At 38.8% G+C, this 27,635-nt stretch overlaps 2 protein-coding genes across 6 annotated transcripts; both read right to left on the bottom strand.

Annotated features, from left to right (window-relative positions):
• Positions 1-2,062: 2,062 nt before the first annotated feature.
• LOC120103903 (protochlorophyllide-dependent translocon component 52, chloroplastic-like) lies at positions 2,063-14,898 on the bottom strand. Of its 3 annotated transcripts, none has more exons than XM_039116207.1 (7): positions 14,243-14,898; positions 13,850-14,037; positions 9,676-9,771; positions 9,282-9,462; positions 8,981-9,184; positions 3,126-3,313; positions 2,063-2,491 (listed from the first exon to the last, which is right to left on the bottom strand). In XM_039116207.1, exons 1-7 carry the CDS (start codon positions 14,876-14,878, stop codon positions 2,236-2,238), a joined length of 1,749 nt encoding a protein of 582 aa, XP_038972135.1. In that variant the 5' UTR covers positions 14,879-14,898; the 3' UTR covers positions 2,063-2,235. The 3 variants fall into 3 exon arrangements, with proteins under 3 accessions (XP_038972135.1, XP_038972136.1, XP_038972137.1); XM_039116208.1 differs by having other exon boundaries at positions 9,282-9,455; positions 9,672-9,771; XM_039116209.1 differs by lacking the exon at positions 8,981-9,184.
• Positions 14,899-18,530: 3,632 nt separating this feature from the next.
• LOC103717633 (protochlorophyllide-dependent translocon component 52, chloroplastic-like) lies at positions 18,531-27,171 on the bottom strand. Of its 3 annotated transcripts, XM_039116210.1 has the most exons (7): positions 26,593-27,171; positions 26,205-26,392; positions 21,622-21,717; positions 21,228-21,408; positions 20,927-21,130; positions 19,674-19,861; positions 18,531-19,037 (listed from the first exon to the last, which is right to left on the bottom strand). In XM_039116210.1, exons 1-7 carry the CDS (start codon positions 27,106-27,108, stop codon positions 18,782-18,784), a joined length of 1,629 nt encoding a protein of 542 aa, XP_038972138.1. In that variant the 5' UTR covers positions 27,109-27,171; the 3' UTR covers positions 18,531-18,781. The 3 variants fall into 3 exon arrangements, with proteins under 3 accessions (XP_038972138.1, XP_038972139.1, XP_038972140.1); XM_039116211.1 differs by lacking the exon at positions 20,927-21,130 and having other exon boundaries at positions 26,593-27,169; XM_039116212.1 differs by lacking the exons at positions 20,927-21,130; positions 21,228-21,408 and having other exon boundaries at positions 21,618-21,717; positions 26,593-27,167.
• Between the last annotated feature and the right edge of the window lie 464 nt (positions 27,172-27,635).

Raw genomic sequence — 27,635 nt, forward strand, 5'->3', positions numbered from 1 at the left:
TACGCGCCCCTATATCCGTATACGTGGTCGTACATTACAACCTCACTGCACCATGCATTGCTTACTAACTACTCCATGACATGTCAACCAGGGACCGTACCCTGCCACCTCTGTCGACGCCATGCCGTTCACAAAGATGGCCTACACCATATGCTTCAAGCAAGCCCCGACTGCACGTCATTTGGGCACCTCTGTAGAGACTATAAATAGCCCTATCAGGTAACGCCTGAGGATTTTTTGGTTGGACCACCTAAAATCTACTCTAACTTTATCATTGGAGGGCCCTCACCGGAACCCCACCGGTGATGCTTTGTATAGGTCCGTCGGTGCGCAGGAAGCGACTCTTTTCTCCATCCCGTTCGGCAGTGATAAGTGCTAAATAATGCATAAATTAACCCCTTTCTTATTGCACTTATCATTATTTTCATGCACATATTTTGTAAATTTACCATGAAAAGATGTATTCCCCTTTCACCGTTGCATTTTAATAAATTATCAGAAGTAATTCGAGTTTGATTGATTTTTTTGTCATATTAGTCGAGTCTAACGTATGCAAGTCGAGATGAACCCATTCCATCTAAGTCCAAGGTGAAAGGAGGACCAAATTTAAGACTCCCTTGTCATCATGGACTCTTGGAGGCATGCATGATCAAATTAAGAAAGGGTGGAGGCGAGATCCCATCTCTAAAAACGTAACAGCCAGATTTGGAAATTATCAGCCTGTACAAGTATTGATATTCTACTTGTAACTTTTGATATACATCTATGATGAAGCTGAAATTGGATCCGTTGGAAAGCTAACTTAAAAAGGAACAAAAGTGTACCACTATTTGGGCCCTAGATGATTCCATTCCAGATGCAGTCGCTTTCCATACTATTTTGGCTGGACAGAGGTGAGCAAAGAGGCTCTTAGTATTTTTATCCTCAAAAATAATTGCCACTGAAATCTATCTCTACACTGTCAACAAGAATTTGAAGACAGTGCGTTTAAGTCCATGTGGATCAATTCTCACATCGTGTACCTAATCTGCAGGAAGAGATCCTTGCTTTTACATGGAGATCACTTGGGAAACAGAGAAGCCATACTTGTTGAGGACAATGCTGCAGTGGAAAATTTTAAATAACAAATAGGTTAAAAAAAATAAAATTGGGAGCGGCATTTGCAAATGGAAGAAGCACATCTTTGCTCAGTAGATGATTTCATTTCAGACGTTGTGTCTTTCAATGCTAGTTTGGCAGGACAGAAAAAAACATAGTTTTTAATTTCTAAAAGCCTTACTCATAACGCCCCCCCTCCCAACTCTTTTTTTTCCCCTCCCGTTTCTCGATGCATTGAACAGGTCTTTTACTTGCGGACTACTGATAAAATATGCACACAAAACTAGAGTTAAAAAAATCAAACAGAATATAAGTTAGTATAGTGCAGAACTGGACCCTTCTTGCACACGTCATCACAGGCCTGGCCCGAGATGCCAGATAGGCCAACCCAATCAGCATGTTCACTTGACGAAGTAAGAGCTCGAATGCTACTATCATAACTTCTTTGATGCACATCATGATCACTAGGAGTTCAATAAATTTGTAATATAACTTGACATCTCTCTTCCAGTCACAAGCACTGACCTAGAATACATGGTATTAGAAGTTAATTTATAGTTAAAAATGGTTCGTTTTGTTTAAGAAACCTCAAGTCACTCCTGTGCAGACATTCCTAGTTACCAAGCTCCCCATCTGTTAAATAGTGTCTGCAACGTCAAGAACTCAAGAATGGCCATTTTCAATCAATAAGAGAAAGAGGAGGGGAGGAAAAAAGAAAATTATCAGCTACGAAAAAAAAGATACTTTGCAAAATCTTCTCATTTTTACTAACAATATAGCCACAGCAATGGCTTAGCCAGAAACGACAAATATTAGTCATGGTAAATCCCATAGATTCTAAAGATTATAAGCCAAGGCAGATATGTATATGTGTATGTATATATACATATGAAAAGAAATGTTTGCAAAATTAAAACTCAATATAGCAGGTCAGTGGACAGTAGTTTTGGACACAACACCAGGATCCAAAAAAAAATGATGTTTCTGAAATATGCCTTTCGCACAGATGTAGATCTTGTATTTGCTCTTTTATCATCTCTATAATTTAGTTGAAACCTTTTATTTACAGATATAATAAAATAATAGACACATAAGCATTTCGATCTGTTTACAGAGAAAGGGCAAAATCTAGAACAATCATCTGAAAGCATGACTGTAGTCATGGAAATAGAAATTCTTGTAGATTAAGTGAGACAGCCACCTGGATGCGAGGAAGCACAGTACTGCTGCTGAGACAACAGCAGTCCTGGTGATGGTCGACATCAAACCCTGCTTTGCAGCTGCAACAATTCCAATGGAGGCTATTGAAATAACTTGCAGAAAAACCTCCAGTGTTCTCAGGCCTTTTAAAGCCACACGACAGCTGCTGCACTGCACAACATGGGACCAGTATCTGAAAGAAAACAGATGAATAAGTCTGAGTTAAGTTCTGCCGATAATATCAAATAAGATACTTGAATCCCATGGATAATTAAATAGAATATCAGAAACCAGACACCTAATTAGATTAGTTGAAAGTAATCCCATGTCATGGAGCAAATGAATGCATCTCTGCTTCTTCTTGTTCTTCTATGTGTTTTTAGGGTTTTGGGGGGGGGGGGGGGGGGGGGGGGGAAGAACAAATGCAAGCTATCATCAATATACAGCAGAATTGCATCTCTAATAATTGCAATGTGTTGACAACCGAATAAGTCTCTCAGAGAGTGGAACTCCCATCAAGACAATGACTTTGCAGGTTTATTTTAAGGAAAGTTACTTACACCCTTCTTCCCTAACAAAATGGACTTTCCACCAGCTAATAGCTTTCTTTTATTCTTTGACATCATCAGATCTAGATCTTCTTTCTCTAATATCAGTTATTCAGCTAATGCAATGGAACATTTGACAACATATTTTTGTATTTACACATGCGAGTGTGAGAACATTCACTTGAGCATCTGTGCATGTGTATTAGGAATTATATGCATCCAGTCAACAACCACTATAACTTCGTTGACGAATGATATTTCTCTTTTTTCACAACTTACCTGTCCATAAGCTGTTCTTTGGGAGGGGTTGGTGGAAGGTATGCAGTAGGTAGAGTTCCCCAGTCAACCTGATTGTTTGAATATTTCCTTAGCCAATTCCTGAAGGCAACCACCATGGCATCTGACTTAGTTGGCACGAAACAAGATTTTTGCCAATTAGAAGGGCCAACCTTGGCAATCTTACGCTCCTGTAAAGAACTACTCAGTCAAAAGTTACACATAATGAAAATGTAACTTCCAGCAACATCAAAATTAGACGAACTGGTTGGCTGTAAGACATCAATCATATCAAATTCAAATGGTGTGAATGGTACTATGACCATAAAGCAGCAGCATGCAGATGCTTAGAGAGAGAGAGAGAGAGAGAGAGAGAGAGAGAGAGAGAGAGAGACTGATTTGATCTCTAAAAACAGAAAAAAAATGCAATAAAAAGAAAACCAGGGATATAAGGAAAATCAACCATATATAAACCATGCAAACATCTTATTCACACATGAATTTTTTAATGCACCCTTTATGACATACTGTGCCAACATGGCTTTGGCTGGGGAAGAAAAAAGAAAGGAAGAAGAATAGTATACTACAGAGACGAGGATAATAAGCTCTCCTTGATAGTAGTTATCCCATAGGGGTATAGAATTTCTGAAGTTTCTAAGGAAAGCAAAAGATGAAATTCTGATGTTATATTTTCAAAATGCAATTGCTTGGCTCAGAAAATTTGTTTACTGTACCAGATAAACTGAGAGGGAGAACTACATGAATTTGTTAACAGTGAAAGAAGCTGTCTTTCCATTTCCATCAGTACAACTCGGATATGGCCTGATGGATGTGGGAGGCTTCCGAAAACTATCTTTTAACTTAAAAAAGGATGGTAACAGAAATCATGAAGAAACAATCCAAATACTTCCCTCATGTCCCATGTATATCTTTGGGAAATGTTATGTTAGTAGGTTTTCTAGTTGATCAAGTTTGGGACATGGATCCACAATTTATTTGGGTACAAAAACACCTTTACTATCTCAAAATTCAAAAAGTAAAACCACCTTTGACCTTCATCTGTCCTTTCCTAATCAAGAAAGGTTATAGAAAGAGTGGAGAGAATTTAGCATTTAAGGTTTGCCGAATCAGGCCGAACCGCCCGATTCGGTCTGTACCGAGTTGATCCGGTGGGGGACTGGGTTGGTTCATCTATTTTTTCTGGAACCGGCTCTGAACAGGACGGAACCGGTCTCGAACCAATAGGAACCGGCCAGAACTGGCCGCGAACTGCACTAACTTGGTCCAAATCGGCCGATTCTGTGCGAAACCGGTGCAAACCGTCCGATTCGCACCGAGTCGGACCAGGTCCGAATCGGCCCTCTACCCCTCTCTTCTTTTTGTTTTAAAGATAAGTTGGGAAGGCCTGAGAAGTTTCTCAAGCTTTCTCAACCTATTCGAATAACCTCCCTTTCCTACAGCGAAAAATAAGCTAATTCAGTACAATAAGGTATACTTCTTCTCCTCTGTCTCATTTTCTCTCTTTTTTTTTTGGACGCCAAAAAATATCTTGAAATTTGCAAAATAAGAAGAGATCATGCCAAAACTTTTGATTTTGGTTTGATTTTATGATATATTGTAGATTTAGGAATGATCTACACAATCACATAAAAATTTTTTAAAATAAAAATATTTTTGGAGAAAAAAATAAAAACTAGATAAAGTAAAATTTTAAAAGACTATAAAATAAAAAGTGTATTCAGGGGCATGCAAGTTATTCTTCAGCTAAATTTTGATGCGATTATGCGCATAATGGCCTAGGCCTAAATTTTAAAAAGATCGAGAAATAAGTAGCCTTTGATGCATACCCACGGGTCTAGAAAAATATATATAGCATCTATGATAGGCTTCTACATGGATCTAAGCTCAAATTAATTTTTTTAATTTTTATATTTAAAAATTATTTTTAATTTTAAAAATAATTTTTAAATATAATTAATACCAAAAATTATGAAAATTAGCAGTACATAATACATATTTCAGAAGTATTTTCTGAATAAAAAACATATATTTTTTGAATTTATGGTATTTAGACATATTTTTTAATCTAAAAAATATTAAAAATATTTAAATAAATAAAAAATAAAAAATTAGTACTAAATATTAGATAAATCAGATGTATTTTTTAAAGTAATAATTGATAAACTGACGTACTTGGTAAACCTGTAGGAATAGAACCATCAAGAAAAAAGAAGCAGCTAGAGCATGACATTGGTTGGGATTATGGACAGATATTTTTGGGTCGGCATCTTTGGTAATATAACTGATGAAACACAGTTCAAAAAATAAGGGCAGTGCAGATTGAAGAAAATGGCTTGAGCACCTGGGATAAAGACAGAGAACTATAAAAGGAGGAAGTACTGGTGAGAGGGAAAGAGCGCTCCTGCCCTTTACCCAAACAGTACAAGAATGGCTTAACTAGGTTGAAGCTGCATTTAGCTGATGGTTATCCTATGTGCCGAAAATGCCTACAAAGGTTCGGCAATTGATGAAGAAGTACTTTTTTGATTTCAAAGCAGCAAAAGAGAGGGTTTCCAAAAAGAAGGCGGAGGTGGACCGCCAAGCGGTAGAGCCATCTTTCTATCACTTTAGGAAGTCAGAGGAGGCATCCGCTCCAAATAACGAGGAGGCACATATCCAGGCTAGCATTCAGGCAAGCTTGGATGATTAGTGGCAGCAGGATGAGGTGACCAGAAATAGGGCTGAATTTGGGCCCTCATACTACAAGCCGGGCATCGGTTCTACGAGCAGCAGGGCAGATTCAGAGTTTAGGAGGACCTCTTTAGTTAGAGAGGCGGTGGCCGTATTGCATCTATACTGGAGGCTTTTGGTAGCAGAAAGAAGTTCTCTAGAGAGATTCCATTATGAGCTACCATCCATAATTTAGATCCATATGCCTTCTCCAGCAAGAATTCGAAGAAGTAGAGAGTTGACATAATGCTAAAGAAGAATAAAAAAGATATGTAGCAAGCTATTCCACTTCAACCACATCTTAGTGAATACGATAGATAATACGTATTATAGGTCTGCCATTTCCTCTATATAGGCTGCCGGTCCTAATGTAAATCCTCCAGGACCGAATGACATCTACAGTGAGCTTTTTGACAATAATAAGGAGCTAGAGAAGTGGATTATCTCATACAAAAGCAAGTGGCCCACATATGGACTGACGGTGATGTGTGATGGTTGGACCGGTCCTACCGAGCGGAGCATTATCAACCTCTTGAAATATTGTGATACAAAGACTTTCTTCTATAAGTCGGTTGATGCTTCCGATTAGGTACACGATGCCATATACATCCTTTGATTGATAGACGAGGTGATTGATCAGGTAGGAGACGAGAACGTCGTGCAAGTTATCACTGATAATGGATCACAATATAAGGCCATCGGAGAGATCTTAATAGAGTAGCGACCACATATTTTTTGGACCCTATGTGATACATATTATATCGACCTCATGTTGATGGATGTTGCGAAGATTCATAGGGTGTAGTAGATAGTAGAGATATCCCAAACCATCACCAAATATATTTATAGCCATACATGGGTCCTATCACTAATGAGAAGATAGGTAGGGGAAGAGATCTTGAGACCAAGAGTGACACGGTTTGCTACCAACTATGTTGCACTTGATAGCCTTTTTGAGAGGAAAGCTGCCCTATGTCATATGTTTGTCAGTCCCGAGTGGCAGAAAAGTAGATTTGCAAGGGCCAGCACTGAAGGGAGCACTGTTGAGGATTTGGCGACGAGGCAGATATTTTGGCAACGGGCCAAGAAGATAGTGAAGGCCATCAAACCATTATATGAAATACTTTGGGCCGTGGATAGCGAGAGGTACCCCTAGATGGACTTCTTGTATCATATGATGGAGAGGGCAAAGATTCGGATCAGAGAGGCAGATTTGACATATGCCTAGGAGAACATTAATATCATTGAGCAGCAATGAGACTACCAGATGGGTAGGGACTTGTATCTAGTAGCTAAGCAAAAATATTAAAAATTAGACTGCTCCTGTATTTGTACAATTTTACTAAAATAATTACGAACTCTATATGCAGTATACTATCTGAAACTAAGGTTTCAGTACACTGTACCTGAAATCGATATAGATGACGAATTTCTGGTCACTCTGCGTAACGTGATTTACAAGATGGAGCCTGATCTAAAAGTTGTGACCCTATATCTGTAAGAGGTAAGTTAACTTAAGTGATATGTATAAGTTAACCAATATAGAACTGTTGGCTAGGAGGGTAGTGGAGGACATGAGACCACCATTTATAAGACAATCATAGGGTGGTCTTTGATTTACCGGTTACGCATGCTGCACAGAATAAGAACCACGAAACACGACCTGGTAGAGTCTGCGATGATACGATTGTATATAGGAGATGGGCTACTCGAGGTTATTCAAGAGGATATGATGCAGCTGAAGATAACCTCGCACGTGGAGTAGGATCCATAGATGTATCAAGTTTCGAGTCGTATACTTGATTCTATTACTGCAGCCATAGGAAGCTTATAACCCATACGGATATGGATATGGATATGGTGCGTCTGAGGTATCGTCTTCCGGTGGCTACTATCCTACGCAGCCCGAAGCATCTTATGGGTCGAATTTTGTTGCAAGTTTATTCGGATGGACCCCTCCACAACCGTATTATCAACCAGGGGACACCTCTCAAAGCCAGAGCTTCAACAAGAGATCCGAGAGTGCTTATAACCTAGAGCATGTTCCTTATGGGATGAACATACAAGACTACAACACTGCTTGGTTAGAGAGATGGGCTAATATGCCTCCTGACTATGCTAATGATCCAGATATCGGTATATATGTTGTACTTTAAATATATATAATTGATTGTATTATGTTATATTTTTCACCTCACTAGTTAATTTTAAGATATTTCATGTTGCTTCTCATAGCATGCAATATCTCACTAATCATTTTATATTTTTTATTATTTTAAAATAACAAGATGCATCATTTAGGTTATATCGAAATTATAGAAACATCAAAAAACATCAAATCATACTTAAATATATTGAAAAAGTTAAAAAAAATGATTACCAATTAATCAAACTTGAAAAACTTAAAAAAAATTGGGCTTGCCGGTTACCGAATCGGTACCATACCGACCCGCGACCTTGTTAAGTTTCTGTCCCATTGCGGGCATGCAGGGCCCAAGGGAAGCAATCTATTGTTGATGAACCAACGGGGTGGTGTCCCAAGGATCGACCGATACTGGCTCCATACGGATACAACAAAACACTGTATGGAACCCGAAACTCGCAAACTTAGGTTTGGTTAAATGAATGTTGGAGGAAATGATTTTCAGATATCCAGTTGGTAAATCTTGATAAAGGAACTACCCGTAATAACGAACTTGCAAAATGGATCTGTTTATCATAAAGAGATTCGTTCGATTCGTACGGGTCCTAGTACTAGTTTAGCATACCTTGTTAGCATTCTTTTTCATATATAGTATGACTGCATATATAAATATATATACTTATAAAGATGTTGCCTATAACTTGCATCATCACTTGAGAACACAAGCATGTAACCTTTATCAACTAGATGCTCGCTAGTTTGACTCTATAAGTCCACTTTGAAGATTTCAGGACAGCCAAGGCTAAAGTGTCATCTCCCAGCATGCACAAGAGCAGTGCCATCCTCAGAAGATAGCATTTGCCTCAATATTAGGTGAAAGATGCTTTACACCAATAAAGCATCTGAAGCTTAAAGAATTTTTCTTAGATTAGTTGAGAAGGATGGGATAAAGCAGCTTAGGCAACTCAAAAGGATAACATATTACCTCAACATGAAGAAGGTATAGATCTGAATCCAAAATAAGATTCTGTCCCACATGAAACATCCACCGAGGGACAATTTGGTCTATCCAAACTGAAAAATTTCTTGGGAAGACCCAAATCACTCTGCTTCTTCCAGGACTAACCGGAATGCACATAAAAATAAGCAGGGACCTACGTTGTTTCTGCTGGGACTTAGTTGAAGATACCTGAATTAACCCAATGTAAAAAAAGAAAAAAATGAAAGTGAACAAATAAATTTCCATTTTGTCATAAGATATTAATTAAATAGATGTAAATGATTACCTCTTGGATATTCAAAGATGAAACAGAACCATCCTCTGAGGACCAACCAGGCATAACATAAAAGACGCATGGAGCTACAAACTTGCCGTAGCCAAGCTCCTGCTTTGCAAGGAAGCCAGTTATATTTAATGTCTCAATTGTTATCTCCATGGGCATGCCTCCTTCTCGATCAGCCTTAGCTGTGTAAGAATTTTACCAGTCAGTGGTGTTAACCAAAATAGACTGAACTAGGCTAACTCTAAAAATGAATGGAAAGTATGATATGGCTCAGTGATGTTTGCATGACCCTTGTGTTCTGATAAACAACAAACTAAGAAATGCTACCCTCATGAGTCTAATGTGATTAAAATAAACCTAAAAAGAAAACAAGAAGAAGTTATCAATAAGTACATATCTGCCGGGCACTTCACGTTTTGGAATTCTCATTATTCCACGGTGTGCATACCGAACATGAGCAGGGTCCATGAGGTTTTCTATCAGAACTTCATACCTGAAATGCCAATTGGGTGACAAGTAATGCCTACTGTCAATGGATGAGGTCAAAAGTAAATGCAATTTGCATAATGTAAACCAAATAGGAAAACATGCAGATAACATGAACAAATGCAATCCACTCTCATCATGTATCGACACTTCTGAAGTGTAAACCCTTTTAGAAAGTGATCATTATGGCACAACCTTGTCTAAAATCCAATGCAGTGACTCACTGCATGAAGAGTTGCTAGGATCTTTAGTTTTCATCATCCTCCATTTGGATATTTAGGTGGTTCCTCCTAACTAAATCTTCAAACAAATTATTCATAAGTGAGTTTCTGCACATCACTGGCTGATTAGTAATTATGTGTCAGGCTTCAACAACTTCAACTGAAAGACATCAAACTAATGATCCAGAAGTGAGTTTGCTTTGAATCATTCGCTGATCATTGAAATAATTGCGTGTCAAATGTCAAAGACTTCAACTAAAAGTCATTGAAGAAAGTGATTAATGATGTTATTTGAAGAGCAAGCACCAGTATATCAGTGCATAGCAATTTCTAAGACCTGACCCCTTTAAGTTTTCATGCATCCTCAATCTCATAACCGATGTAGGTTATAGTAGCCATGCCTCTAAACAACTGATTAACAAGTGAGTCTACCAAGCATCACAGTCCAACTGTTAATGTTGTACTGGTCTAGAGATGCATGAGAAGAAGTTGTTTTATTTATTTAGTTCAGGAAAATAACCAGATGGCCCTTCTTGACCTGCCTTGATGAATCCTGACATGAAAAATCGAAGACAAATGTACAGGTAGGGAAAAAAATTAAACTTCTGTTAGAAAAAAAACTGCAATAATGCTTAAAGAGGACGTCCAAAAAGTCGTCAAAATATATATTCATTTCACACAAGACTGGTACAACATAAAATAAGCATATGGTTGTATGAAAACCATAACATTAAGCCATATGCCGACTACTTATAAGTTGGAAATTAAATCCTACTGGGTTTTCTGTCCAATTCCACATATTATGTTGATATCACCTTTTTCAAGTCCTTGGCCATTGATTCCTCAACTTACCTACTCCTAGATTTTTTTGTTGCAGCATATGTTGGCCCAAACATCAAAATGCACCAAAGAAGATTTGAGAATAGGGACAACAGAGTAGAGTCCAAGCATCCAAATTAGCATAAGAGCCCTTATGATAATATCTGCCTTAATCAAAAACTAGAAATTACAAGAAGAAAGATGAGGAAACAAATTTAGAATAACAAGTCTCTACTGACTTTACATGGTCTTTAGGTATTTTCATGGAGCCCAAAGTGCATTTGATCAGGGATCCCAGCAAAATAAACCTACAGATGATTCCTTGAATATCTGGAAAGAGCATTATTTCTTGCTTCTTGGGGTGAAAAAAGACACATGGATGGCTGTTCTAAAGAGTATTCAAGTCTAATACACTCAGAAAGAGAAGTTGAAGCCAGCTGCTTGGGAATTTAAGAAAGAAAGTTTCAATCCTTGAAATCATTGTACAATCAATCAAGAAATCAAGGGCATTTTTTTAATATAATCAAGGACATCAACGTAATGTCCCTTGTATCCACCTAATACAAGAAGAGAAATTGATTCTCTTGAAATTTTGTAAAGAAATTAGCAAGATGGATTGAGACCTTGGAGCCAACATGACCAATGACTAAATGAATTCAGGTCCCACCTCTATGCTAAAATGCTCTTGATGATTTCAACAATTAGGAATATCTCACAAAGCCCACAGGAGTATATCATTAAGGAGATTAAGCATTACAAATTGACAATTGATATATCTTCAAATATTATAAAAGAAATCAGATCGGATTTACATTGCAGTGAGGATTTTGAGGTGCATGGAGTTAGGAGATAAGAGGTCAAAGTTGGCATCGTAAAGATATAGATCTACATCTTTGCATGGCAGGAATAAATTCGAAAGCAACAAATTTGAGAATGCAACCAAAAGATCTATTTCTAGCCTAAGATGTTTTAGTTTCTAAAGAAACTTCTTTCAGATGACCAAGATGTTATCTTTATGAACCTTGCATCAACACAAAGCAAGAATTATGCAAAGTCAAGGATTATGCAAATAAATTCAACCATTGGCTAGAAGTAAGTCATTTAAAGACAAATATAGATGTTCACAAGGTTATTTGGAGGCTGAAGCAACACATCTAATGATAGACATCTCTCTTTTCAGTATAGAGTTTCAGGTTGTTTGCCAAGGAAGCATTAAGACCTTATACATTGTTGATCCCTTCCCTAAAAGCTTAAGATTTTGGGTTCTAGCAGTTAACATGGTAACAGACCCAAAGGTCATAGATCCAAATCCTGTTCAAGCCAAGCTTACATGTTTATTTTCTTGAATCTTTTCTTCCATTGACTCATTCCCTATTGAGTTGTTCTTGGCTCGTTCTTATCTCGAGTTATTCTTGACTCTTTCATGCCTTCACGTGCATGATCCGGGCCTCACATGAGATGGGGTGTTAAGGACTGATATACATTATTAACCCCTTCCCTAAAAGCTTAAGATAATGGTTAGCACATGAAAGAGAGAGTTAAGACCTAATATACATTGTTGACCCCTTGCTTGTTCATGCCTTGACATGCATGGTCCGGGCTGCATTAAGGACTGATATACATTTGTTGATCCCTTCCTTCAAAGTTTAAACTTTTGGGATCTAATGTTAAGTCTATTATTTAAGGCAGCTGCATCTATCAGGAATATCTAGAAGCCAAAACAGAAGAACAAAAATGTGGGAAATGCAATATGATTATGACCATGGAGCACTAGATCTTGTGGGCAGTAAGTCTGTGGACAAATAACCCCTCCAGTATACTCCTGATCACATGCATAGCAGCAACATTGGAGACTCATTAAACAGTATAAGTAGCAATGCTTACTGCAGCATAAAATCAAGTGTCTCAAGTACAGATAGATAGGACTTCTTTTCTTTGATTACACATAAAGCAAATGTGTCGATATAGAAGAAAAGAAGAATAGGGAGGCAAAGGAGTCAACGGTACAAGGCAATAAGATGATGCTTTGAAAGACAATGATGATAAACAAGGTAATTGACTAGTGTCAGCTGAATCTCAAAACATACCAAGGGAGTATGTGATATGTTGATCCAGCAGCTTGAGTCCATAAAGATAAGCAAGCTAGCACTGTTAACAACAAATTTTGACAGTCTAGCTAAAAATTAAACAGACTAGGTTCAGAAGCATATGGACAGTTTCTATAAGGTTGACCGAGCATCAAAATGAAAACCAGAGATATCAACATGCAGGGCAACAGGTGATTTTTAATTCGAGGGATTGGGAATCCTTTGAGGGGTGTCAAAATGACTACAGACCTGGCTGACATCTACACAGCACTTACCAGACTAGAATTTAATTTCCGAAGAGGGGCTTCTAGGACAAGTTCAGCACCCTGGTTTTTGGATGTTGCTTAGTATTACTTGAGATTTTTACATGCATTAAGGTCAGAGGCAATAGTCTAAGCTGGAAAAAAAAAAAAAAACAAAAACAAAAAGACCCCCTAATGCAAGTCTACCCGGAGTTTCTCCATTTGGAAACATTAGTTTATTTATGGGCCTTCATTTTTCTAGCTAGTGTTAATTTCTCTTTAGTGATTGATCTTTATAATTGTCTTTTAAAATAATACGGCCATCCTTCTGCTGACTATAATCTGTAACAACACAAACTGTTCACCTAACAATTTAACTTCAGGTCTACGATGTGATGATTAATGTTGAATTTGACTTTGTTTGTGCCATTTTAGAAGAGTTTCATTGCATCAAGCAGTATATATGTATGCATGTATGTATATACACACATATATACACGTATGTATATACATATATATGGATATAGACATATGTGTGTGCGTGTGTAATAGCTATATATATATATGTATGTGTGGGTGTAAATATCTATATATATAAGCGATAAAATTATACAGAAAGAGAGGTAAAACCCTGCTAATATTTTCAAGCTTCTAAAGACATTGAATCCTCAATTTTGGACTACAGAGCTAAAGTTAATACAGAGAATGGAATTTACCCATACGGAAGATCTCTCGTCCCCATTGTCGACGTGTACGATGCGTCATCCAACTCTGGAATGTAAGGAGGTTTTTGCTTCATCAAAATATCCTCGTATTCGGGATCAGTGCTTGGCCAAAACCAGACAATCTTATTCTGTTCAACACTGGGATAAACAGCTGCGCATGCCTTATTGAACGTATGAACCTGCAGAGTCGTACAAACTCGATAAAACTAAAGCAAACACCTAATGCACAATTAAATCTTTAAAACCAAAAAAAAAAAAAAAAACTTAGATAAAAGATGTGATTATTTCTACGTTGAGCATTTCATTCTATTCAAATTGTTTCACCAACAACTTGGAGAAGTAAAGCGAGAAAAGATTTGATACAGATAGTATGGGAAGCGTTACCGGAGGGCCGTTTGGAGGCGCCTGGGGGATGTACTTGCAGCTGCCGTTGCCGTCGAAGCACCATCCATGGTAGACGCACTGGAGGCGGCCCCAGGGGTCGACGCGGCCCTCGGAGAGCGGGGCGAGGCGGTGGGGGCACCGGTCGTCGAAAACCTGCCACCGGCCCTCGTGCCGGTCCCACCAGATCACCACGTCGAGGCCCATCACCGTCTTGGCGTTGGGGGCTCGCTTGTCGAGGTCGCAGACCGGGGCGAGCGGGTACCAGTGGGCGAACCAGTTGAATTTCTCGCCGCCGGTGCGGGCCTCGGCGCCGGGGAGATCGGTGATGGTTGTGGCAGGGGAGGAGGAGAGCTGGGCATTGAGTCTAGTGGTTTTGGTTGGAGAGAAGATGCGGTGATGGGTTTTTATGGAGTGGTGGTGGTGGAAAGGAAGAGAAGGGAGGGGGTGTGGGGGTTTGGAGGGGAGGGCTGAGAGGTGGAAGGAACGGGAGGAGGGGAGGGAGATGAGAGCTTCCATGGGAATGACGTGGGTATGCAATGGAAGAAGGGAGAAGGGAAGTGTCGTGGCAGCGTTAAGATGGGAGGGATGGAGGGAATTGCTTGGTAGGGGGTAGTTGTTAGTTAGCATTGCCCCCATCACCCATTTTAATAATAATTATCTTCTTCTTTTCTATCATCTTGGATTGACCCCAACTTATCGTTGTATTGTAATTAAATTTAAATAAGTTTAATTTTTTAGTTCGACAAAAACATCTTGAATTAAAAAAAAGAAGTAGACGAAGATCCATATGAAAGTATCTTTAATTCCATATCGATTATTCACTGGATATATTTTGGATAATTAAAAAATCTAAATAACACTTTATGGCTTAGCAAAATTCTGAATTTCTATACAATTTTTTGTGATTTTGAAAGACAATATATTTTCTAGGAAAAAATTTCACATGTTTCGCATGTAATAAGTAATGGTTGCAATATTCAATAATAATTGTAAAATAAGAACAAAAACATTACCAAGTGATAACTAAGACCATCTTATTTTTGAATTCATGTTAGATCATGCAAAAAATAGAAAAGAGAGAGAGAGAGAGAGAATCTCTATTAGTTCTCACCACTAGAGATCCATTTTCTTAACAAATTTATTAACTTGCCATGTATATATACAAATGGGGGGCAAAATAGATCGTCCTGCTAACAATATGAGACCATCCAATTTCAGCCAAATAGATATCAGCACCGAGCAGGCCAAACCTCGGTCCCGCTGAGCACCAGTCCGACCCCGGATTCTACAAAAGGTCGAGCAGACCTCGCCCAGACCTCTCAGCTCGAGGCGCCTTGCAGGATCGACTAAAAGCCGAAGAAGCCCCGTCGACCACAGGTATCTATAATGATGCCCCTCGAGCCGGGCTTGGAGTGCCCTACAGGATCGACTAAGAGCCGAAGAGGCCCCGTCGACCGCAGGTATCCACAATGACACCCCGACCCGAGCTCGGGGCCCCCTACCGAGTTGACTTCAGAGCCGAGGAGGCTGGGCCGACCTCAGTGTCCGCCGAGCCGACCTCACCGAATGTATGTTGCGGCCCCCATGTCGGCTCAATCTCAGTGCTCATTAAGCTGACTTCAGCAAGTAAAGACTACGGCCTCCAAGCGAGCCCGATCTCGCCTACGACCGCAAACATGTGCATGCCTATGCGCACCCCTATACCCGCATATGTGGCCGTACATCACAACCTCACTGCGCTATGCCTTGCTTACTAGCCACTCTATGACATGTCAACCAGGGACCATATCCTGCCACCTCTGTCGACGCCATGCCGTTCACAAAGACGGCCTACACTTTATGCTTCAAGCAAGCCCCGGCTGCACGTTATCTGGGCATCTTTGCGGAGACTATAAATAGCCCCATCAGGTAACGCCCAATGACTTTTTAGTTGGACCACCTAAAATCTACTCTAACTTTATCATCGGAGGGCCCTTACCAGAACCCCACCGATGAGGCTTTGTACAGGTCCGTCGGCGTGCAGGAAGCGACTCTCTTCTCCATCCCGTCTGGCAGTGATAAGTATTAAATAATGCGTAAATTAACCCCTTTCTTATTGCACTTATCATTATTTTCATGCACATATTTTGTAAATTTAATCATGAAAGATGTATTCCTCTTCACCATTGCATTTTAATAAGTTATCAAAAGTGATTCGAGTTTGATTGATTTTTTTGTCATATTAGTCGAGTCTAACGTGTGCAGGTCGAGATGAACCCGTTCCATTTTTAGGCTAAGACCAAGTCCAAGGTGAAAGGAGGACCAAGTTTAAGACTCCCTTGTCATCATGGACTCTTGGAGGCATGCATGATCAAATTAAGAAAGGGTGGAGGCGAGATCCTATCTCTAAAAACGTAACAGCCAGATTTGGAAATTATCAGCATGTACAAGTATTGGTATTCTACTCGTAACTTTTGATATACATTTTTGATGAAGCTGAGATTAGATCTGTCGGAAAACTAACTTAAAAAGGAACAAAAGTGTATCTCACGAGGATGGTCACAGAACTTAATTCCTGCATACAAGGTATGGATAGGAGACAAAGATCATGTGTTTGGAGCAAGATGTGGAACTTAATGTCATGGCCAATGTGGCAATGACTATGCCAAGACATTTAAATGTTTTAAAGTGCAGATGTGTTTTGGATGGCTATTGTGCTCGAGAAGAATATATTTTTTATGTAGCCTCTTGTTGCGCAGATGAAAAATCAAGGCGTTTTTTTCTAAAAAAATTAATTTGTTTGTATTAATCAGTTAACTTTCGATGAATTCCAAGTGCATTTTCGGTTGACCAACTCTATGCATTCTTTAGTCTTCTTTGATTCTCTATACATCAGTTGTGGTACTGTAGTTTGGTAGATCCAGCTTAGCCTACATTGGTCCAAGTTTTTGAATGAGACCCTGGTTGGTAATTTTTCACCTATCATCGTACCGACCATAAATTGATTCATCTGAAGGTATCTGTTTTTTCCAGCCTAAGCCTTACAGAAGCCATATGACTTGAGAGGACAATGCTACAGTGAAACATTTTGATTTTTCCCCAAGATAAAGGATTTTCTCAACAAATAAGTTAAAAAAAGTTTTTTTACAGTGCCATTGGCAAATGGAAGAAAAGAAGCACATCTCTTCCCAATAGATGATTCCATTTCAGATGCAGTCGCTTTCAATACCATTTTGGCTGGACAGAGGTGAACAGAGAGGCTCTTAGTATTTTTATCCTCAAAAATAATTACCACTGAAATCTATCTCTACACTGTCAACAAGAATTTGAAGACAGTGCGTTTATGTCCATATGGATCAATTCTCACATCGTGTGCCTAATCTGCAGGAAGAGATCCTTGCTTTTACATGGAGATCACTTGGGAAACAGAGAAGCCATACTTGTTGAGGACAATGCTACAGTGGAAAATTTTAAATAACAAATAGGTTAAAAAAAAACAAAAATTGGGAGCGCCATTTGCAAATGGAAGAAGAACATCTTTGCTCAGTAGATGATTTCATTTTAGATGTAGTGGCTTTCAATACTAGTTTGGCAGGACAGAGAAAAAAATAGTTTTTAATTTCTAAAAACTTTTTATTTTTTCCTCCCGTTTCTCGATGCATTGAACAGGTCTTTTACTTGCAGACTACTGATAAAATATGCGTACAAAACTAGAGTTAAAAAATCAAACAGAATAGAATTTAGTATAGTGCAGAACTGGACCCTTCTTGCACACGTCATCACAGGCCTGGCCCAAGATGCCAGCTAGGCAAACCCAATCAGAATGTTCACTTGACGAAGTAAAAGCTCGAATGCTACTATCATAACTTCTTTGATGCTTATCATGATCACTAGGAGTTCAATAACTTTGTAATATAACTTGACATCTCTCTTCCAGTCACAAGCACTGACCTAGAATACATGGTATTAGAAGTTAATTTGTAGTTAAAAAGGGTTCGTTTTGGTTAAGAAACCTCAAGACACTCCTGTGCAGACATTCCCAGTTACCAATATCCCCATCTGTTAAATAGTGTCTGCAACGTCAAGAACTCAAGAATGGCCATTTTCAATCAATAAGAGAAAGAGGAGGGAAGGAAAAAAGAAAATTATCAACTACGAAAAAAAAGATACTTTGCAAAATTTTCTCATTTTTACTATCAATGTATCCACAGCAATGACTTAGCCAGAAACGACAAATATTAGTCATGGCAAATCCCATAGATTCTAAAGATTATAAGCCAAGACAGATATGTATGTGTATGTATATATATATATGAAAAGAAATGTTTGCAAAATTAAAACTCAATACAGCAGGTCAGTGGACAGTAGTTTTGGACACAACACCAGGATCCAAAAAAAATGATGTTTCTGAAATATGCCTTTCACACAGACGTAGATCTTGTATTTGCTCTTTTATCATCTCTATAATTTAGTTGAAACCTTTTATTTACAGATATAGTAAAATAATAGACACATAAGCATTTCGATCTGTTTACAGAGAAAGGGCAAAATCTAGAACAATCATCTGAAAGCATGGCTGTAGTCATGGAAATAGAAATTCTTGTAGATGAAGTGAGACAGCCACCTGGATGCGAGGAAGCACAGTACCGCTGCTGAGACAACAGCAGTCCTGGTGATGGTCGACATCAAACCCTGCTTGGAAGCTGCAACAATTCCAATGGAGGCTATTGAAATAACTTGCAGAAAAACCTCCAGTTTTCTCAGGCCTTTTAAAGCCACACGACAGCTGCCGCACTGCACAACATGGGACCAGTATCTGAAAGAAAACAGATGAATAAGTCTGAGTTAAGTTCTGCCGATAATGTCAAATAAGATACTTGAATCCCATGGATTGAATAGAATATCAGAAACCAGACACCTAATTAGATTAGTTGAAAGTAATCCCATGTCATGGAGCAAATTAATGCATCTCTGCTTCTTCTTGTTCTTCTATGTGTTTTTAGGGTTGGGGGGGGGGGGGGGGGGGGGAGGGGGGAGAACAAATGCAAGCTATCATCAATATACAGCAGAATTGCATCTCTAATATTTGCAATGTGTTGACAACCGAATAAGTCTCTCAGAGAGTGGAACTCCCATCAAGACAATGACTTTGCAGGTTTATTTTAAAGAAAGTTTAATTTACACCCTTCCTCCCTAACAAAATGGACTTTCCACCAGCTAACAGCTTTCTTTTATTCTTTGACATCATCAGATCTAGATCTTCTTTCTATAATATCAGTTATTCAGCTAATGCAATGGAACATTTGACAGTCAACATATTTTTGTATTTACACATGCGAGTGTGAGAACATTCACCTGAGCATCTGTGCATGTGTATTAGGGCTTATATGCATCCACTCAGCAACCACTGTAACTTCATTAAAGAATGATATTGCTCTTTCACACAACTTACCTGTCCATAAGCTGTTCTTTGGGAGGGGTTGGTGGAAGGTGTGCAGTAGGTAGAGTTCCCCAGTCAACCTGATTGTTTGAATATTTCCTTAGCCAATTCCTGAAGGCAACCACCATGGCATCTGACTTAGTTGGCACGAAACAAGATTTTTGCCAATTAGAAGGGCCAACCTTGGCAATCTTACGCTCCTGTAAAGAATTACTCAGTCAAAAGTTACACATAATGAAATGCAACTTCCAGCAACATCAAAATTAGACGAACTGGTTGGCTGGAAGACATCAATCATATCAAATTCAAATGGTGTGAATGGTACTATGACCATAAAGCAGCAGCATGCAGATGCTTAGAGAGAGAGAGATAGAGATAGAGAGAGAGAGAGAGAGACTGATTTGATCTCTAAAAACAGAAAGAAAATGCAATAAAAAGAAAACCAAGGATATAAGGAAAATCAACCATATATAAACCATGCAAACATCTTATTCACACATGAATTTATTAATGCACCCTTTATGACATACTGTGCCAACATGGCTTTGGTTGGGGAAGAAAAAAGAAAGGAAGAATAGTATACTACAGAGATGAGGATAATAAGCTCTCCTTAATAGTAGTTATCCCATAGGGGTATAGATTTTCTGAAGTTTCTAATGAAAGCAAAAGATGGAATTCTGATGTTATATTTTCAAAATGCAATTGCTTGGCTCAGAAAATTTGTTTACTGTACCAGATAAACTGAGAGGGAGAACTACATGAATTTGTTAACAGTGAAAGAAGCTGTCTTTCCATTTCCATCAGAGATATGGCCTGATGGATGTGGGAGGCTTCCGAAAACTATCTTTTAATTTAAAAAAGGATGGTAACAGAAATTATGAAGAAACAATCCTAATACTTCCCTCATGTCCCATGTATATCTTTGGGAAATGTTATGTTAGTAGGTTTTCTAGTTGATCAAGTTTGGGACATGGATCCACAACACATTTGGGTAGAAAAACACCTTTACTATCTCAAAATTCAAAAAGTAAAGCCACCTTTGACTCTATAAGTCCACTATAAAGATTTCAGGATAGCCAAGGCTAAAGTGTCATCTCCCAGCATGCACAAGAGCAGTGCCATCCTCGGAAGATAGCATTTGCCTCAATATTAGGTGAAAGATGCTTTACACCAATAAAGCATCTGAAACTTAAAGAGTTTTTCTTAGATTAGTTGAGAAGGATGGGATAAAGCAGCTTAGGCAACTGAAAAGGATAATATATTACCTCAACATGAAGAATGTATAGATCTGAATCCAGAATAAGATTCTGTCCCACATGAAACATCCACCGAGGGACAATTTGGTCTATCCAAACTGAAAAATTTCTTGAAAAGACCCAAATCACTCTGCTTCTTCCAGGACTAACTGGAATGCACATAAAAATAAGCAGAAACCTACGTTGTTTCTGCTGGGACTTAGTTGAAGATACCTGAATTAACCCAATGTAAAAAAAGAAAAAAATGAAAGTGAACAAATAAATTTCCATTTTGTCATAAGATATTAATTAAATAGATGTAAATGATTACCTCTTGGATATTCAAAGATGAAACAGAACCATCCTCTGGGGACCAACCAGGTATAGCATAAAAGACGCATGGAGCTACAAACTTGCCATAGCCAAGCTCCTGCTTTGCAAGGAAGCCAGTTATATTTAATGTCTCAATTGTTATCTCCATGGGCATGCCTCCTTCTCGATCAGCGTTAGCTGTGTAAGAATTTTACCAGTCACTGGTGTTAACCAAAATCAACTGAACTAGGCTAACTCTAAAAATGAAGGGAAAGTATGATATGGCTCGGTGATGTTTGCATGACCCATGTGTTCTGATAAACAACAAACTAAGGAATGCTACCCTCATGAGTCTAATGGGATTAAAATAAACCTAAAAAGAAAACAAGGAGAAGTTATCAATAAGTACATATCTGCCAGGCACTTCACGTTTTGGAATTCTCATTATTCCACGGTGTGCATACCGAACATGAGCAGGGTCCATGAGGTTTTCTATCAGAACTTCATACCTGAAATGTCAATTGGGGGACAATTAATGCCTACTGTCAAAAGATGAGGTCAAAAGTAAATGCAATTTGCATAATGTAAACCAAATAGGGAAACATGTAGATAACATGAACAAATGCGATCCACTCTCATCATGTATTGACACTTCTGAAGTGTAAACCGTTTTAGAAAGTGATTATTATGGCACAACCTTTTCTAAAATCCAATGCAGTGACTCACTGAACGAAGAGTTGCCAGGATCTTTAGTTTTCATCATCCTCCATTTGGATATTTAGGTGGTTCATCCGAACTAAATATTCAAACAAATAATTCATAAGTGAGTTTCTGGACATCACTGGCTGATCAGTAACCATGTGTCAGGTTTCAACAACTTCAACTGAAAGACATCAAACTAATCATCCAGAAGTGAGTTTGCTTTGAATCATTCGCTGATCATTGAAATAATTGCGTGTCAAATGTCAAAGACTTCAACTAAAAGTCATTGAAGAAAGTGCATAGCAATTCCTAAGACCTGACCCCTTTAAGTTTTCATGCATCCTCAATCTCATAACCGATGTAGGTTATAGTAGCCACGCCTCTAAACAACTAATTAACAAGTGAGTCTACCAAGCATCACAGTCCAACTGTTAATGTTGTACTGGTCTAGAGATGCATGAGAAGAAGTTGTTTTATTTATTTAGTTCAGGAAAATAACCAGATTGCCCTTCTTGAGCTGCCTTGATGAATCCTGACATGAAAAATGGAATATATCTCCATTTCACACAAGACTGGCACAAAATAAAATATGCATATGGTTGTATGAAAACCATAACATTAAGCCATATGCCAGATCCAAAAAAGTTGGTAATTAAATCCTACTGGGTTTTCTGTCCAATTCCACATATTATGTTGATATCACCTTTTTCAAGTCCTTGGCCATTGATTCCTCAACTAGTTACCTACTCCTAGGTTTTTTTGTTGCAGCATATGTAGGCCCAAACATCAAAATGCACCAAAGAAGATTTGAGAATAGGGACAACGGAGTAGAGTCCAAGCATCCAAATTAGCATAAGAGCCCTTATGATAATATCTGCATAAATCAAAAACTGGAAATTACAAGAAGAAAGATGAGGAAGCAAATTTAGAATAACAGGTCTCTACTGACTTTACATGGTCTTTAGGTATTTTCATGAAGCCCAAAGTGCGTTTGATCAGGGATCTCAGCAAAATAAACCTACGGATGATTCCTTGAATATCTGGAAAGAGCATTATTTCTTGCTTCTTGGGGTGAAAAAAGATAGACGGATGGCTGTTATAAAGAGTATTCAAGTATAATTCACTCAGAAAGAGAAGTTGAAGCCAGCTGCTTGGGAATTTAGGAAAGAAAGTTTCAATCCTTGAAATCATTGTGCAATCAATCAAGAAATCAAGGGCATTTTTTTTAATATAATCAAGGACATCAAGGTAATGTCCCTCGTATCCACCTAATACAAGAAGAGAAATTGATTCTCTTGAAATTTTGTAAAGAAATTAGCAAGATGGATTGAGACCTTGGAGCCAACATGACCAATGACTAAATGAATTCAGGTCCCACCTCTATGCTAAAATGCTCTTGATGATTTCAACAATTAGGAATATCTCACAAAGCCCACAGGAGTATATCATTAAAGAGTTTAAGCATTACAAATTGACAACTGATATATCTTCAAATATTAAAAAAGAAATCAGATCGAAATTACATTGCAGTGAGGATTTTGAGGTGCATGGAGCTTTTAGGAGATAAGAAGGTCAAAGTTGACATCGTAAAGATATAGATCTACGTCTTTGCATGGCAGGAATAAATTCGAAGGCAACAAATTTGAGAATGCAACCAAAAGATCTATTTCTAGCCTAAGATGTTTTAGTTTCTAAAGAAACTTCTTTCAGATGACCAAGATGTTATCTTTATGAACCTTGCATTAACACAAAGCAAGAATTATGCAAAGTCAAGGATTATGCAAATAAATTCAACCATTGACTAGAAGTAAGTCATTTAAAGACAAATATAGATGTTCACAAGGTTCATTTGGAGGCTGAAGCAACACATCTAATGATAGACATCTCTCTTTGCAGTATAGAGTTTCAGGTTGGTTTCCAAGGAAGCATTAAGACCTTATACATTGTTGATCCCTTCCCTAAAAGCTTAAGATTTTGGGTTCTAGCAGTTATCATGGTAACAGACCCAAAGGTCATAGATCCAAATCCTGTTCAAGCCAAGCTTACATGTTTATTTTCTTGAATCTTTTCTTCCATTGACTCATTCCCTATTGAGTTGTTCTTGGCTCATTCTTATCTCGAGTTATTCTTGACTCTTTCATGCCTTCACGTGCATGATCCGGGCGTCACGTGAGATGGGGTGTTAAGGCCTGATATACATTATTAACCCCTTCCCTAAAAGCTTAAGATAATGGTTAGCACGTGAAGGAGAGAGTTAAGGCCTAACATACATTGTTGACCCCTTGCTTGCTCATGCCTTTACATGCATGGTCCAGGCTGCATTAAGGACTGATATACATTTATTGTTGATCCCTTCCTTAAAAGCTTAAACATTTGGGATCTAATGTTAAGTCTATTATTTAAGGCAGCTGCATCTATCAGAAATATCTAGAAGCCAAAACAGAAGAACAAAAATGTGGGAAATGCAATATGAGTATGACCATGGAGCACTAAATCTTGCAGGCAGTAAGTCTGTGGACAAATAACCCCTCCAGTATACTCCTGATCACATGCACAGCAGCAACATTGGAGACTCATTAAACTGTATAAGTAGCAATGCTTACTGCAGCATAAAATCAAGTGTCTCAAGTACAGATAGATAGGACTTCTTTTCTTTGATTACACATAAAGCAAATGTGTCGATATAGAAGAAAAGAAGAATAGGGAGGCAAAGGAATCAACGGTACAAGGCAATAAGATGATGATTTGAAAGACAATGATGATAAACAAGGTAATTGACTAGTGTCAGCTGAATCTCAAAACATACCAAGGGAGTATGTGATATGTTGAACCAGCAGCTTAAGTCCTTCATAAAGATCAGCAAGCTAGCACTGCTAACAACAGATTTTGACAGTCTAGCTAAAAATTAAACAGACTAGGTTCAGAAGCATATGGACTGTTTCTGTAAGGTTGACCGAGTATCAAAATGTAAACTAGAGATAACAACATAAAGGACAACAGGTGATTTTTAATTAGAGGGATTAGGAATCCTTTGAGGGGTCAAAACGACTACAGACCTGGCTGACATCTACATAGCACTGACCAGACTAGAATTTAATTTCCGAAGAGGGGCTTCTAAGCCAAGTTCAGCAGCCTGGTTTTTGGATGTTGCTTAGTATTACTTGAGATTTTTACATGCATTAAGGTCAGAGCCAATAGTCTAAGGTGGAAAAAAAAAAAACAAAAAAAAACGAAAAGACCCCCAAATGCAAGTCTACCCTGAGTTTCTCCATTTGGAAACATCAGTTTATTTATGGGCCTTCATTTTTCTAGCTATTGTTAATTTCTCTTTAGTGATTCATCCTTATAATTGTCTTTTAAAATAACACGGCCATCCTTCTGCTGACTATAATCTATAACAATACAAATTGTTCACCTAACAATTTAACTTCAGGTCTACGATGTGATGATAAATGTTGAAATTGACTTTGTTTGTGCCATTTTAGAAGAGTTTCTTGGGTACCCCCACCTCTTGGCTATCTCAAAGTAAATTTCGACGGCAGCAGGTCAGCGGATGGCGTGACTGGAGGGGTTAGCTTTGTGATCAGAGACCACTGTGGTAGGATGTTTGCTGCAGGTGGGTGCCGGACATCTGGGCTTACTGTTGTTGGGGCAGAGCTGCGGGCTGCTTGGGAGGGGTTATCCTATGCCAGAAAGGTGCTTGGTGTGGAGCGGGTGCACCTTGAGGGGGACTCAGCAGTGGTGATTGACTGGATTCGGAGGGTGGACAGGTATGGTGATGGTTACCCCCTTATCCGGGAGACACGGAGGATGGCTCAGTCGATGGGCGGCTTTCAGGCAAATCATGTGTTTAGGGAGGCGAATAGGGCTGCAGACTGGGTCGCCTCCTATGTCGCCCGGTACTCCGAGGATTTTTTGTGAACGTCCGGAGCAGATGTTCCTTTTGCTTTGTTGGCTTTACTTTTTCGTGATCTAGATGGGTGTACTCAGGTTAGACTTATATGGATGAGTAGCCGCTTTTACCAAAAAAAAAAGAGCAGTATATATGTATGCATGTATGTATATACACACATATATACACGTATGTATATACATATATATGGATATAGACATATGTGTGTGTGTGTAATAGCTATATATATATATGTGTGTGTGTAAATATCTCTATATATATAAGCGATAAAATTATACAGAAAGAGAGGTAAAACCCTGCTAATATTTTCAAGCTTCTAAAGACATTGAACCGTCAATTTTGAACTACAGAGCTAAAGTTAATACAGAGAACGGGATTTACCCATATGGAAGATCTCTCGTCCCCATTGGAGACGTGTACGATGGGTCATCCAACTCTGGAATGTAAGGAGGTTTTTGCTTCATCAAAATATCCTTGTATTCGGGATCAGTGCTTGGCCAAAACCACACAATCTTATTCTGTTCAACACTGGGATAAACAGCTGCACATGCCTTATTGAACGTATGAACCTGCAGAGTCGTACAAACTCGATAAAACTAAAGCAAACATCTAATGCACAATTAATTCTTTAAAACCACAAAACAAAACCTTAGATAAAAGATGTGATTATTTCTACATTGAGCATTTCATTCTATTCAAATTGTTTCACCAACAAATCGGAGAAGTAAAGCAAGAAAAGATTTGATACAGATATTATGGGAAGCGTTACCGGAGGGCCGTTTGGAGGCGCCTGGGGGATGTACTTGCAGCTGCCGTTGCCGTCGAAGCACCATCCATGGTAAACGCACTGGAGGCGGCCCCAGGGGTCGACGCGGCCCTCGGAGAGCGGGGCGAGGCGGTGGGGGCACCGGTCGTCGAAAACCTGCCACCGGCCCTCGTGCCGGTCCCACCAGATCACCACGTCGAGGCCCATCACCGTCTTGGCGTTGGGGGCCCGCTTGTCGAGGTCGCAGACCGGGGCGAGCGGGTACCAGTGGGCGAACCAGTTGAATTTCTCGCCGCCGGTGCGGGCCTCGGCGCCGGGGAGACCGGTGATGGTTGTGGCAGGGGAGGAGGAGAGCTGGGCATTGAGTCTGGTGGTTTTGGTTGGAGAGAAGATGCGGTGATGGGTTTTTATGGAGTGGTGGCGGTGGAAAGGAAGAGAAGGGAGGGGGTGTGGGGGTTTGGAGGGGAGGGCTGAGAGGTGGAAGGAATGGGAGGAGGGGAGGGAGATGAGAGCTTCCATGGGAGTGATGTGGGTATGTGATGGAAGAACGGAGAAGGGAAGTGTCGTGGCAGCGATGAGATGGGAGGGATAGAGGGAATTGGTAGGGGGTAGTTGGTAGTTGGCATTGCCGACGTCACTCATTTTAATAATAATTATCATTTTTTTCTCTATTATTCATTGGATTGACTGGGTGTTTGTAATTAAATTTAAATAAATTTAAATCTTTGTCCTGTTAAAAATATCGAGGAGTATACGAGGACGATATAAAAATATGTTTAATTTTATATCAGTTATTCGTTGGATAAATTTTGAATAATTAAAAAATTTAAATAATACTTTTTTTTTGGCTAGGTGAGGTTATGAGTTACTATAACATTATAATCTGATTATACAATTTTTTTCGATTTTGAAAGACAAAATATATTTTTTCTGAGAAATTTCACATACTTTACATGTAATTAGTAATGATTGCAATATTCAATAATAACCATAAAATAATAACAAAAACATCACCAATCGATAACTAAGGCCATCTTATTTTTGAA

This window comes from Phoenix dactylifera, unplaced genomic scaffold (assembly GCF_009389715.1).
Source record: "Phoenix dactylifera cultivar Barhee BC4 unplaced genomic scaffold, palm_55x_up_171113_PBpolish2nd_filt_p 000076F, whole genome shotgun sequence".
Classification (NCBI taxonomy): domain Eukaryota; kingdom Viridiplantae; phylum Streptophyta; class Magnoliopsida; order Arecales; family Arecaceae; genus Phoenix; species Phoenix dactylifera.

Bases quoted from the DNA above. Each gene is read 5' to 3' on its own strand.
- LOC120103903 (XM_039116207.1), bottom strand. From the start codon at position 14,878: ATGGGGGCAATGCTAACTAACAACTACCCCCTACCAAGCAATTCCCTC. The intron at 9,463-9,675 runs ATATGTACTTAT...AAATTCTTACAC, and splicing joins AAACGTGAAGTGCCCGGCAG to AGCTAAGGCTGATCGAGAAG. The intron at 2,492-3,125 runs GTAAGTTGTGAA...GTTTTCTTTCAG, and splicing joins AAAGAACAGCTTATGGACAG to ATACTGGTCCCATGTTGTGC.
- LOC103717633 (XM_039116210.1), bottom strand. From the start codon at position 27,108: ATGGAAGCTCTCATCTCCCTCCCCTCCTCCCATTCCTTCCACCTCTCA. The intron at 19,862-20,926 runs GTAATATATTAT...AATTCTTTACAG, and splicing joins TATACATTCTTCATGTTGAG to GAGCGTAAGATTGCCAAGGT. The intron at 19,038-19,673 runs GTAAGTTGTGTG...GTTTTCTTTCAG, and splicing joins AAAGAACAGCTTATGGACAG to ATACTGGTCCCATGTTGTGC.